This window comes from Lycium ferocissimum, chromosome 11, assembly GCF_029784015.1.
Source record: "Lycium ferocissimum isolate CSIRO_LF1 chromosome 11, AGI_CSIRO_Lferr_CH_V1, whole genome shotgun sequence".
Taxonomy (NCBI): domain Eukaryota; kingdom Viridiplantae; phylum Streptophyta; class Magnoliopsida; order Solanales; family Solanaceae; genus Lycium; species Lycium ferocissimum.
The window spans coordinates 64,956,578-64,969,410 of NC_081352.1; the positions used below are offsets into that span (position 1 = coordinate 64,956,578).

At 42.0% G+C, this 12,833-nt stretch overlaps 1 protein-coding gene across 1 annotated transcript; it reads right to left on the bottom strand.

Moving 5' to 3' along the window:
• Positions 1 to 7,743: 7,743 nt before the first annotated feature.
• LOC132038578 (uncharacterized) lies at positions 7,744 to 8,379 on the bottom strand. Its single transcript, XM_059429231.1, has one exon. It carries the CDS (start codon positions 8,377 to 8,379, stop codon positions 7,744 to 7,746), a length of 636 nt encoding a protein of 211 aa, XP_059285214.1.
• Between the last annotated feature and the right edge of the window lie 4,454 nt (positions 8,380 to 12,833).

Consider the following 12,833-nt stretch of genomic DNA (forward strand, 5'->3'; position numbering starts at 1 on the left):
GCACCGGTCAGTTTTCGAGACCACCTCAGCCCTATTCCGATCATCCTGTACATTCGCACACGGCCTTCGCTTCGTGGCCGCAGCACTCGACTCCTCTTACTCGTTACTCGCAGAGAGGTCGGGCGCGGCCAGAGAGATGTCCCGGACCTAGGCGGATTATCGCCGCCGAGGACTTCGTATCATCCGTGGTCGCGCGGACTGACCTCTTCAGAGGCGAGCTCGCTCGGTGCCGCGGTAATTCACATAGATCTAGAGGCGGGTCCCAGCTAGCTTGATGGGGTACTCAGAGTACGAGGGGGATCCAAGACTGGGCGTGGTGGAGCCCATTGTTACTCATTTTCTGGTAGGCCCGAGGCAGAGGCCTCAGATGTTGTGATCTCAGGTACCATTTATGTCTGTCATAGAGCAGTATCAGTGTTATTTGATCCTGGATTCACTTACTCGTATGTGTTTGCATTTCATGCCGTTGTTTGAGATTTGCCTTGTGACAGCATAGATATACCTGTTCATGTGTCTACTCAGGTCGGAGATTCTGTGGTTGTCAATAGAGTCTACCGGTCTTGTTTGGTTAATTTTATAGACTTGGGTAGATTTGATGATTCTTGATATGGTGGACTTTGATATTATATTGGGTATGTCCTGGCTTTCTCCTTATCAAGCGATCTTGGATTGTCACGCCAAGACAGTCACCTTAGCCATGCCTGGCATTCCTAGACTTGAGTAGAGAGCTATTCCTAGTCCCGCTCCGAAGAAGATCATTTCCTTCCTTCGGGCGAAGAAGTTAGTAAGTAAGGGGTGTTTAGCGTATTTGGCGCATATTCGTGATACGACTGTTGCATCTCCACCCCTTGAGTCTATCCCTATTGTGAGCGAGTTCGCCGAGGTATTTCCGTCGAATTTGCCGGGTATGCCACCTGATCGCGAATTGATTTCTGTATCGGCGTGAACCCGGGCACTCATCCCATTTCCATCCCACCATATCGGATGGCACCTTCCGCGTTGAGAGAGCTTCAGGAACAATTGTAGGATTTATTGAGCAAGGGGTTCATTAGACTGAGCTCCCCCCTTCGGGTGCTCCTGTGTTATTTGTGAAGAAGAAAGATGGGACCATGAGGATGTGTAGTGATTACCGCCTGTTGAACAAGGTCACTATTGGGAACAATTGCCCTATGCCTTGTAATGATGATCTGTTTGACCAATTTCAGGGTGCTTCGGTGTTTTCGAAGATTGATTTGCGTTCTGGCTATCACCAATTGAAGATTAGGGCGGAGGATATTCCGAATACAAAGATTCCGGACGAGATATGGCCACTATGAGTCTTTAGTGATGTCTTTTGGGCTTACCAATGCCCCGACTGCATTTATGACTTTGATGAATGGCATCTTCACGCCGTTCCTTGATTCCTTTGTGATATCGATGATATCTTGGTGTATTCCAAGAGTAGAGTGGAGCATGAGAGCCATCTCTATACCGTTTCGTTGTTGAAGAAATATAGCTTGTTCGCTAAATTTTCTAAGTGCGAGTTTTGGTTGGCATCTGTAGCATTCTTAGGCCATGTGGTGTCTAAGGAAAGAATTATGGTTGATCCACCGAAGATTGAGGTTGTGAGAGATTGGGCGAGGCCCACTACTGTTACTGAGATTCGTAGCTTTGTGGGTTTGGCCAGTTATTATCGTCGCTTTGTGAAGGGTTTCGCTGCCATTGCTTCATCCTTGACCCGATTGACTAAAAAGAATGTTCACTTCCAGTGGAAGGATGATTGTGAGAAGAGCTTTCAAAAGAGCAAGCTTCTTTTGACTACAGCCCCGATCCTAGCCTTTCTTATGGGAGTTAAGGATTTTGCTGTCTATTGCGGCGCTTCCTGTATGGGTTTGGGTGCGGTGTTGATGCAGGAGGGTAGAGTGATAGCTTATGCTTCCCGTAAGTTAAAAGTTCATGAGAAGAATTACCCTACCCATGATTTGAAGTTGTTGACCGTAGTCTTCGCCTTGAAGCTTTGGAGGCACTACTCGTACGATGTCCATTGTGAGGTTTTTTACTGGTCACCATAGCCTTCAGCATGTGTTTACCCAGAGAGATCTTAATTCCAGGAAGCGCCGATGGGTGAAGTTCCTGAAGGACTATGACATCTCTATTCTATATCATCCCGGAAAGGCCAATGTAGTGGCTGATGCCTTGAGTCGCAAGGAAGTGAGTATGAGGAGTTTAGCTCGATGGATTGTTACCGAGCGTCCGTTGGCCATGGAGGTTCAAACTCTGGCCAACAGTTCCGTTCGTCTTGATATTTCAGCTCCGGGTAGGATTTTGGCTTGTATAGAGGCGAGGTCATCTTTATTGGATCGGATCAGGGCTCACCAGTTTGAGGATGCTCAGTTGAGCAAGATCCAAGATAAGGTTTCGAAAGGTGAGGCCAAGGAGGTCGTGATTGATTCTGAGGGCATTTTGAGGATTAAAGGACGCGTGTGCGTTCCTCGTGTTGGTGATTTGGTTCAGTTGATCTTGTCTGAGCCTCATAGCTCTTGCTATTCCATTCATCCGGGGGCAACTAAGATGTACTGTGACTTGAGACAGCACTATTGGTGGCGTCGAATGAAGAGAGATATAGTTGACTTTGTGGCTGTGTGAAAATTGTCAACAGGTAAAGTATGAGCACCAGCGACTCAGTGGGGTGCTTCAGAGGATGCCCATTCCCGAGTGGAAGTGGGAGAGGATTACCATGGATTTTCTCATGGGTATTCCAAAGACCCTTGGCAAGTTTGATTCTATTTGGGTGATAGTGGATCGGTTGACTAAGTCCGCTCACTTTGTTCCAGTTCAGGTTTCCTATACCGCGGAGAAATTAGCCAAGATGTACATTTGGGATATTGTGATATTACATGGGGTTCCTATTTCTGTCATATCCGATCGGGTACTATTTTCATTTCCCGATTCTGGAGGGCATTTCATGTGGAGTTGGGTACCCGATTGGATCTCAGTACAGCTTTTCATCCCCAGACCGATGGCCAGTCTGAGCGGACCATTCAGGTGCTCGAGGACATATTGAGAGCGTGAGTTATTGATTTTGGTGGTCATTGGGATCAAAATTTGCCCTTGGTAGAGTTTGCGTACAATAACAGCTATCATTCGAGTATTGGTATGGCGCCTTTTGAGACTTATATGGTAGGAGATATAAATCTCCAAAAGGTTGGTTTGATGGGTTCGAGGCTCAACCTTGGAGCACGGATCTATTGAGAGAGTCCCTTAATAGAGTTAGAGTTATTTAGGCCAAGGTTGTGGCAGCTCAGAGTCGGTAAAAGATATATGCGGACCGAAAAGTCCGGGATTTGAAGTTTGCTATTGGTGACAAGGTTCTATTGAAGGTTTCACCTATGAAGGGTGTTATGAGGTTTGGCAAGAGGGGAAATTTGAGCCCCGTGCACATCGTCCGTTCGAGATTGGGGATTGTATCGGTGATGTAGCTTATGAGTTAGCATTGCTGACAGGCTTGGCGGGATTTCATCCGGTCTTTCATGTTTCGATGCTGAAGAAATACCATACCATCGGTACCTACATTATCCATTGGGATTCTATATTGCTTGATGAGAATTTGACTTATGAGGAGGAGCCTATCGCGATCTTGGATGCAGGTTCGGAAGTTGAGGTCAAAAGAGATTGCTTCTGTGAAGGGGCAATGGAAGCACCGTCCTGTTGAGGAGGCTACTTGGGAGACCGAGTCCGACATGCATAGCCGATATCCTCAGCTGTTTACTGATTCAGGTATTTTCCCTGTTTCGTTTCTTTTCTTCGCTCGAGGACGAGCGACGGTCTAATTGGTATCTGTTGTAACGACCTGTTTCGATGTTATAGTCTTTTTGACATTTTCGCTTGTTCCCGAGCATTGATTATCTCACTTGTGACCCGAAGGGACTGTTGACATGCTTTCCAAGGTATCTAGATCGGATTCGGGCAACTTTTGTGAAAATATAGGCTTAAAGTGAAAAATAGTTGACCCAAAGTTGACTTTTGGGCAAACGAACCTTTTTCGAAATTCCGTTGATTCCGAGAGGTCTGCATGGTCATTTAGGACTTGTATGTGTATTTGGTTCGGTTTCCAATGCACTTGGATGCATTGTGAACTTGGGATGGAAAATTAGAATTAAGGCATTGGGGGTTGACTCGGTCAACGAGACCTCCGTTGGGAATTTTGAGGCCACAGGCCCGTTCATAGCACGTTTTTATGTGGGACTATGTGTTTAGTATGTGAGCAGATGGGCTCGGGAATTAGTCGGAAAATTGGATCGAAAGGTGAAACTTAGGCTAAGTTTCTGGTGTCTGGTGCCCGTTCCGCTGGAGCGGTAGCCCTGTCGCTGAAGCGGTCCGAGCCATTTAGGCTTGAACGCTGAAGTGGTCAGCTGACCGCTGGGGCGGTCCCTGTACCGCTAAAGCGGGTGACGGACAGATAATAATATTAATGAAGTGTTAAACAGCCCTAGACCCTCATTTTGTCCCATTTTGATAATTGAGCTTGAAGAAACTGCTCTTAAGGATATTTGGAGGAAAATCTTGGAGGTAATTCCTAATCATTTCTTCATTCTTCCTTTAACCCATTATCATGTAAGATTCCCCTATTCCCTTAATAAACCCTTGGTGATAAGAGTTCAAAGAGGGTTTGGAAGAACGTTATTCCTAAGATTATTATTGATAAAATTGGTGATGTTTATGTTAGATATTGACCAATCTAAGCTTATTAATCATATATCTTTCACTTTTAACATTGAATTTCGGAATTGAACACTTAGGGTTTATACCCAAATTGGAGGTTTTGCTTGAAATCAGAAATTAGGCAAATCCTTGGGCTAAATCAACAATTAATGGTTGTATTATGATTGCCTAGTACTTAATTTGGTATTTTGCCCGTAAATTTCCCGTTTTGCCCTTATGGGCCCGTTTCCCCAATTTCTAGGGTTAAAATGGACCGAATTGAAATAGTAGCAATATTAGTATCATTCTTCATGATTTCTAACACAGAATTTGATTATGCTTAGACTACTTTGATTTCGAGGTTCAGCGGAAGGGCAAGAAAAATGAGTGAGTTGTTGGTGTTGCAGTTCGGCAGTCCAGGTAGGTTATGGCTTACCTTTTGTGAGATTTTGTATAGCGAAGCAAATATTTAGATTATGATGTCGGAGACAGCATGTGAACCTTCGGGTATGAAGTCGGGTTGGATATTGCCTTAGGTTAGGCCTATTGTGTGTTGGGACTAGCCACCCCGTTATGTGCGTTTGATTGTTCCATTGTGTTGGTTTGATGCCATGTGTAGTTGGTAGATATCAGAATCTGTGTTATTGTCTTGACTGAGATAGGATTGATATACCGTTGTTAGTATTTGAACTATGATACATTTTTGGCGTACCTGTTGCTGGTACTTGTGATATTGATATACTGTTGCCATACCACTGTTGGTATTGTGATATGATACTGTCACACCCTAAAACCCACCCTAGACGTGACCGGCATCCGACGTCATGAACAACATCGGAAGAGCCTAAACGACACAATAATAACACTTGAACCAGGCAGGTTCAATATTCGCCTCCAACAGTTTATAAAATAAATGTAACAAATCATGAATGTAACAAATCATGAATATATGAATTAAATCAGTGGAAGTCTTTATAATTTAAATAATTCAACCAAAACATAGTAGTGCACGAAAGAGTTAATCAATAACTCTTCTACCCACATTCGAATGTATACTAAGGAGCTTCTAAGATAAAGGAATAATAATTTGACTCATCGGGACGCAGCCTGAAAACTAATATAAATAAATGGAATAAACAAATAAATAGGGTGTCCCACGAATGAATGTGTGGGCTCACCAAAGCAGCAGCAACAGCAAGTCCTTCCTAAACGCCCGGAGTATCAAGAACCTGCTCTTCTCCGTTACCTAACATACCATCAATGACAACAATGATATGCCTAAGTACTTCGTACTAAATGAGTGCTTCGGGGACAATAAGTAATATGAAAATAAAGTACAATAATACATAAAGAAATCAGTTCTGAAAAGATAGTATAAAACAGTTATTTCACTTTGTGCTTCTTAATATGATTTGTTAAACAGTTTACAAAGCCGTTTCAAAATCCCAGTTTCAATTATGCTTTAAATCAATCAGGCATAAATACCAGTTCCATAATAAAGATGGATATCACAATCGCCCATATAGGCCCAACTCAATATCAACAACGCTTTAAATACATCGAAATATGGATTCACGGTGGCTACTCTTCCTCCCGAATAGCAAGGCAATTAATACACCCCAGGTAGCGAACTCGGAAGTGACCATTCTTCCCCCCGAATAGCAAGGCAATTAATACACTAGGATCCATAGTGGCTACTCTTCCTCTCGAGTAGCTAGGCAAAACACAACAACAAATTCTCATAGCATAGAAGCCAATTCATAACTCATTTGTAATGTAGTCACATCATCAATTGTCATTATGGTTCATTATGCCATATCGAAAGAATAAGTCATTCCAATCAATGTTTTGAAAACGTATAACTTCTTTACGAAAGATTTCCATGTCCCAATTCATCAATGAGAATGTCGTCACCAACTCTTAACCATCATTATTAAGCAGCTCTCATAGAGGAAAACATTCGTAATATCTTATACATATATAAGGTTTGTTACAATCTAGGTTTAATGTGGATTTGTCCCCTCACACACATTAACCACCATTTAGACATGAATTGGAGTTCAAGAAACATGAAAAGATTACTTTTCCTTTCATTCATTAAAGAATCTTGAATAAAATTTATACTTCCAACAATAGTTTCAAAAGTGATTTTCATTCAAAATAAGTTTTCAAAAGAGAGACATACCTTAATATAATAAACAAAGTTTAACAATTCGTTTTTCTAATGAAGAACACCCAAACCCTAGCTTGAATCACTTTGGGAAGAATTATGTTGCAAACCCTAGGTTTTGGTCACAAGAATCATGTTAAAAATCATGGGTTTGATGTTAGAATGGATTAGTAATGTTAAGGATGTTCTTATCTTTGATTTGGAGACTTGGAGGAATGATTTTCGTCCTTAGGGTTGTTCAGAAAGTGGAGGAATAAACAAAACAAATGTCTTATTTATATTTTTCTGGTGAAAACGGACCAAAGGGCGCCCCGAAGGACGAACCATCCTTCGTGTTACGGACCGTCCTTTAGTGGAAATTTTCAGAGAGTTCTAGTGATTTTTGAGGTGTTACAGTTTCGTGTTACGGTCCGTAACGTCTCACCGTAACACAGGCCAAATTTTCAGCAAAGACAGGATTCTGTAAAACGGGCATAACCTTTTGTACATAACTTTTCTTGGGCTGGGCGACCTACCATTGGAAAACTATTTCAAAGATATACAACTTTCATCCGGGAAATTTTTCCAAATTCGCAACACATCTTCATAAAATCACCCATAAGACAGACCTACCAAAACTTAGGCGAATTTAAGAGCCCTTAAGAACTTCAATTGTTGGTTTGACTTCAAAACGACCATCTTCCACCCGAATTCATCAAGAATGGATTCATATAGATATAATATCATCTTAACACTAGATTTTTACACATTCACACCTAGTTCAAGTTTACGGGGTGTTACATTATCCCCTTCTTAAGATCATTCGTCCTCGAATTAAAATCGTATTCTAGGAAGGTTATTAACCCCCACGAATTTTAACCACACAATCACCTTGCGAACGAATAGCTCAAAAATTAACTCATACCTGAAATAGGGAACAAGTGAGGATATCTCTTCTTCATGTCCCCTTCCGTTTCCCGAGTAGCTTCCTCAGTATTATGATTTTGCCATAACACTTTAACCAACGCAACATCCTTTGTTCTCAACCTTCTAACTTGGCGATCCAAAATCTGAACTGGTTTTTCTTCATAAGACAAAGATTCATCAATCTCAAATTCTTCATAGTTCAACACATGGGAAGGATCAGGTTTATACAATCTTAACATCAAAATGTGAACCACAGGATAAACCATGGACATCTTAGCCGGTATTCTCAACTCATAAGCTACCTTCTCAACTCTTCTAATGATCTCACAAGGACCAATATAGCGAGGACTAAGCTTGCCCTTTCTGCCAAAATGCATTACCCCCTTCATAGGTGACACTTTCAGGAAAACCTTGTCACCAACAGCAAATTTCAATTCCCTACGCCTCATGTCCTTATAAGACTTTTGTCTACTCTGAGCGGTCTTCAGTCGTTGCATAATAAGATTTACCTTTTCAATCACCTTATGAACTGAATCAGGACCCAATAATTCTACTTTGGTGGGTTCAAACCACCTAATTGGAGATCTGCAACGCCTCCCATAAAGAGCCTCATAAGGAGCCATCTGAATACTCGCTTAATAACTATTTTTGTAAGCAAATTCCACCAGAGGTAGGTGTTCATCCCAACTTCCTCCAAAATCAATTACACAAGCACGCAATATATCCTCCAAAGTCTGAATAGTCCTCTCTGCTTGCCCATCAGTTTGAGGATGAAAAGCGGTGCTCAAATTCACTCTAGTACCCAAACCTTCCTTAAATGATTTCCAGAAGTGAGCAGTAAATTACGTACCTCTGTCAGATATAATCGATGTCGGAACACTATGCAATCTAACTATTTCTTTTAGATATAACTTGGAGTACTCCGCCGCAGTATATGATGTCTTCACTGGGAGTAAATGGGCAGACTTTATGAGTCTATCCACGATCACCCAAATTGAATCAAATTTGGCCCTTGTGGGGTAAACCCACAACGAAATCCATATTGATCACCTCCCACTTCCACTGCGGAATCTCTATATTCTGAGCCAGACCATAATGTCTTTGATGTTCAGCCTTCACCTGTTGACAATTCAAACACTTAGCCACAAAATTAGAAATATTGACCTTCATGTTTCTCCACCAATAGTGCTGCTTCAAGTCCTTATACATTTTGGTGGATCCCGAATGAACCGAATACTTGGAACTATGAGCTTCCATTATTAATTCTTGTCGAAGACCATCAACATCAGGGACACATAATCGTCCTTGCAACCGCAGAACACTATCACCAGTACCAACAGTAAATGAAGTGTACTTACCCCTTTCCACTCCATCTCTCAGGTTTGCCAAAAGTTTCTCATGATATTGCTTGGATTTAATCCTTTCCACAATGTCAGACCGTGACTGTGTGATCCCCAATAACTCTCCATCTTCAGTTTCATAGAGTCTGACCCTAAGACTAGCAAGTCTTCGAATTTTCTTCCCCATGGGCATGTCATGAATGCGCAAATAAGCCAACGTGCCGATAGATTTTCTACCCAAAGCATTAGCAACCACATTAGCCTTACCAGGATAATACAAAATATTCAGATCATAATCTTTTAACAACTCCAACCACTTCCTCTGTCTAAGATTCAACTCTCGCTGCTTAAAGATGTATTTCAAGCTTTTATGGTCAGTATAAACATCATAATGCTCACCATACAAATAATGACGCCAAATTTTCAAGGCAAATACCACGACAGCTAACTCCAAGTCATGAGTGGGGTAATTCTTCTCATGCTTCTTCAACTGTCGCGAAGCATAAGCAATCACCTTACTGTTCTACATCAATACACAACCCAAACCAATTCTGGAAGCATCACAGTACACCACATATCCACTAGACCCAGAAGGTAAAGTCAAAATAGGAGTCAAAGTCAACTTTGTCTTAAGTTCTTGGAAACTCTTTTCATAAGCGTCGAACCACCGAAACTTAGAAACTTAGCGATCTCGCGTCAACTTAGTCAATGGAGAGGCTATTGACGAAAAGCCTTCCACAAACTTTCGGTAATAATTTGCAAAACCCAAGAAACTACGAATTTTAGTCGCACTAGTTGGTCTAGGCCAATCCTTAACCGCTGAAATTTTCGAGGCCTACTTTAATGTCGTCACCGATCACCACGACCCAAGAAAGCCACAGACTCAAGCCAGAATTCACACTTAGAGAATTTTGCATAACGCTCGTTCTCCTCAAGTGTCGTCAAAGTTATCCTCAAGTGATTTGCATGATCCTCATGACTTTTAGAATGCACTAAAATATCACCAATAAACACAATAATGAAGCGGTCTAGATAAGGCTTAAACACACGATTCATAAAATCCATGAATGCAGCAGGTGCATTAGTCAACCCAAAGGACATGACTAGAAACTCAAAGTGCCCATAATGAGTACGGAAAGCAGTTTTCGGGATATCCTTTTCCTTAATTTTCAATTGGTGATACCCAGACCTCGGAGTCAATTTTTGAAAAGTACTTAGCACCACGAAGTTGGTCAAATAGATCATCTATCCTAGGCAAAGGATATTTATTCTTAATGGTCACTTTATTAAGTTGACGGTAATCAACGCACATCCTAAGGGAACCATCTTTCTTTCTAACAAACAATACTGGAGCACCCCAAGGTGAGGAACTTGGTCGGATGAAACCCTTGTCCAACAAGTCCTTTAACTGATCCTTTAATTCCCTTAGCTCCGCTGGAGCCATACGATAAGGTGGAATAGAAATAGGTTGGCTGTTAGGAATAACATCAATCCCAAAATCAATAACTCTATCCGGAGGAATACCAGGGAGATCTTCGGGAAACACTTTGGGATAATCACTAATTGTGGGAACAAATGCAAATTCAGGTACTACGGCTTTTGTATCATTAACAGCAACCAAATGGTAAACACACCCCTTAGTAATCATCTTATGAGCCTTAAGATAAGAAATAAATCTACCCCTTAGCTTAGCGATTTCACCCTCCGACACGATAACATGCTCATCGGGAAAGGTGAAACGAACTAACTTACGGTGACAATCCATATTAGCATAACACGCGAACAACCAGTCCATCCCCATAATTACATCAAAATCCACCATCTCAAGTTCATACAAATTAGCCATGGTCTCACGACCTTTAATCACAACAACACAATTTCTATACACTCTAGAAGCAATAGCAGGAACACCAGAAGGTGTATCAATAACAAAAAGGTTCCAACAAAGGTTCGGGTTTCATACCCATATCAAGAGCAAAATAAGGGGTCACATAGGATAAATTTGAACCCGGATCAATCAATGAGTAAGCATCATGAGAATAGATGGTAAGGATACCTGTAACCACAGCGTCAAAAGCCTCAGCTGCCTCCCTACGAGTCAGCCCATAAAGTCGAGCTATCTCTCCACCAGAAGTATTAGTAACTTCCTTTCCTTTGCCGTTATTACGAGCATTTTGATAATTATTGTTAGCATTACCAACAGGCGGTGCGATTTTTAGCAGATGCAGAAGCAGGCGAATCATTCTTTTGGTTATTCATAGCAGCCATCTCACGTAGCCACTTTCTGCAGTCCCTCTTAAGATGCCCCCTAATACCACAGTGATGACAGATACGATCCTCCCATACAGCGGACCGACTACTACCTTGGGAGAACCTGCTTTGGTTATTATTCTTCTGACCTTGCCTACCAGAAGGTACACTAGCATTTGAATATACACCAGACTGAGCAGGTGTTGAATACCCTTTACTCTGACCTCCCTTATAATTATTACCACTGAAACCACCCGCCGTTCGGGCCTTCTTGTTCTGATCTCGATCCACCCTCTCTTCATTTTTCCAACTCTCTTGTTGTTCAATAAACCCAACTAGAGATGAAAAAGTGCAAATAGGAGACATAGCAACATCAAGATACGCACTTGATACGTGGTACCAAGCCTTTCACAAAACGAGTCAACTTATGCTTTTCAGTCGGAATCATGTATAAAGCATACTTTGACAGACGGTGAACTCTAAACTATACTCACGAACCGACTTGTTACCCTGCTCTAGCTTTTCAAACTTCGTAGCCATAGCAATTCTTTCCTCATCAGACAAGAACCTTTCCATGAACGCCTCTTCAAATTCAGCCCACGTCGGAGCTAAAGCGACATCACCGCTCTCAGATTCCCACATCTCAAACCATACGTGAGCAACATCCTTCAACTGATACGAAGCGAGCCTTACAGCTTCAGAGTCCTGGGCATCCATTGCCCTCAATGCCTTAAAGGTCTCATCTAAAAAGTGTTGGGGGTCATCCACCTCTCATGACCCAAAGAACTCTAGTGACTTCAAGTCGAGGAATTGCTTAAGTCTGCCTCCACTTTGAGGTCCCACACCTCCACGCTGTTGCTGAGCCGCAACCAATGCAGTCAATAGTTGAATAGCCATTTGTATAGTACCAATCTCTGGCACACCTGCAACAGGAACAGCAGGAGCAGGCGGTGCTTGAGGTGATGCTTGATTTCCAGCATCATTTCCATTACCAGCATCCGCTCCCCTAAGATTTCGGTTAGTTTTCGCAGGCTGTGTCCGATTATCGTTTTTGGATCGCATCAGAACCATTTCTGTAATAGGCACGAATTAACGAACGCATTAGAATGATCCTAAAAAGATTTCAAGCTCTACAACACAATCTAGAATCAAGAAGAATAAGAAACACCTATAAATGTCCTGGGAGTTTCTCGATCATGCAGGTGATCAGGCTGCACAAGGAAAACTCCACTAGACACATCTCCACAGACACCGGCAACAATCCTAGGACGTAATTAAACCTAGGCTCTAATACCAAGCTTGTCACGCCTCAAAACCCATAAGACGTGGACCCATCCGACGTCATGACAACATCGAAGAACCTAAACAATGCAAAATAACAATACTTGAACACGCGTTCAATGTACAACTCCAATAGTTTATAAAATAAATGTAACAAATCATGAATATATGAATTAAATCGGCGGAAGTCTTTATAATTTAAATAC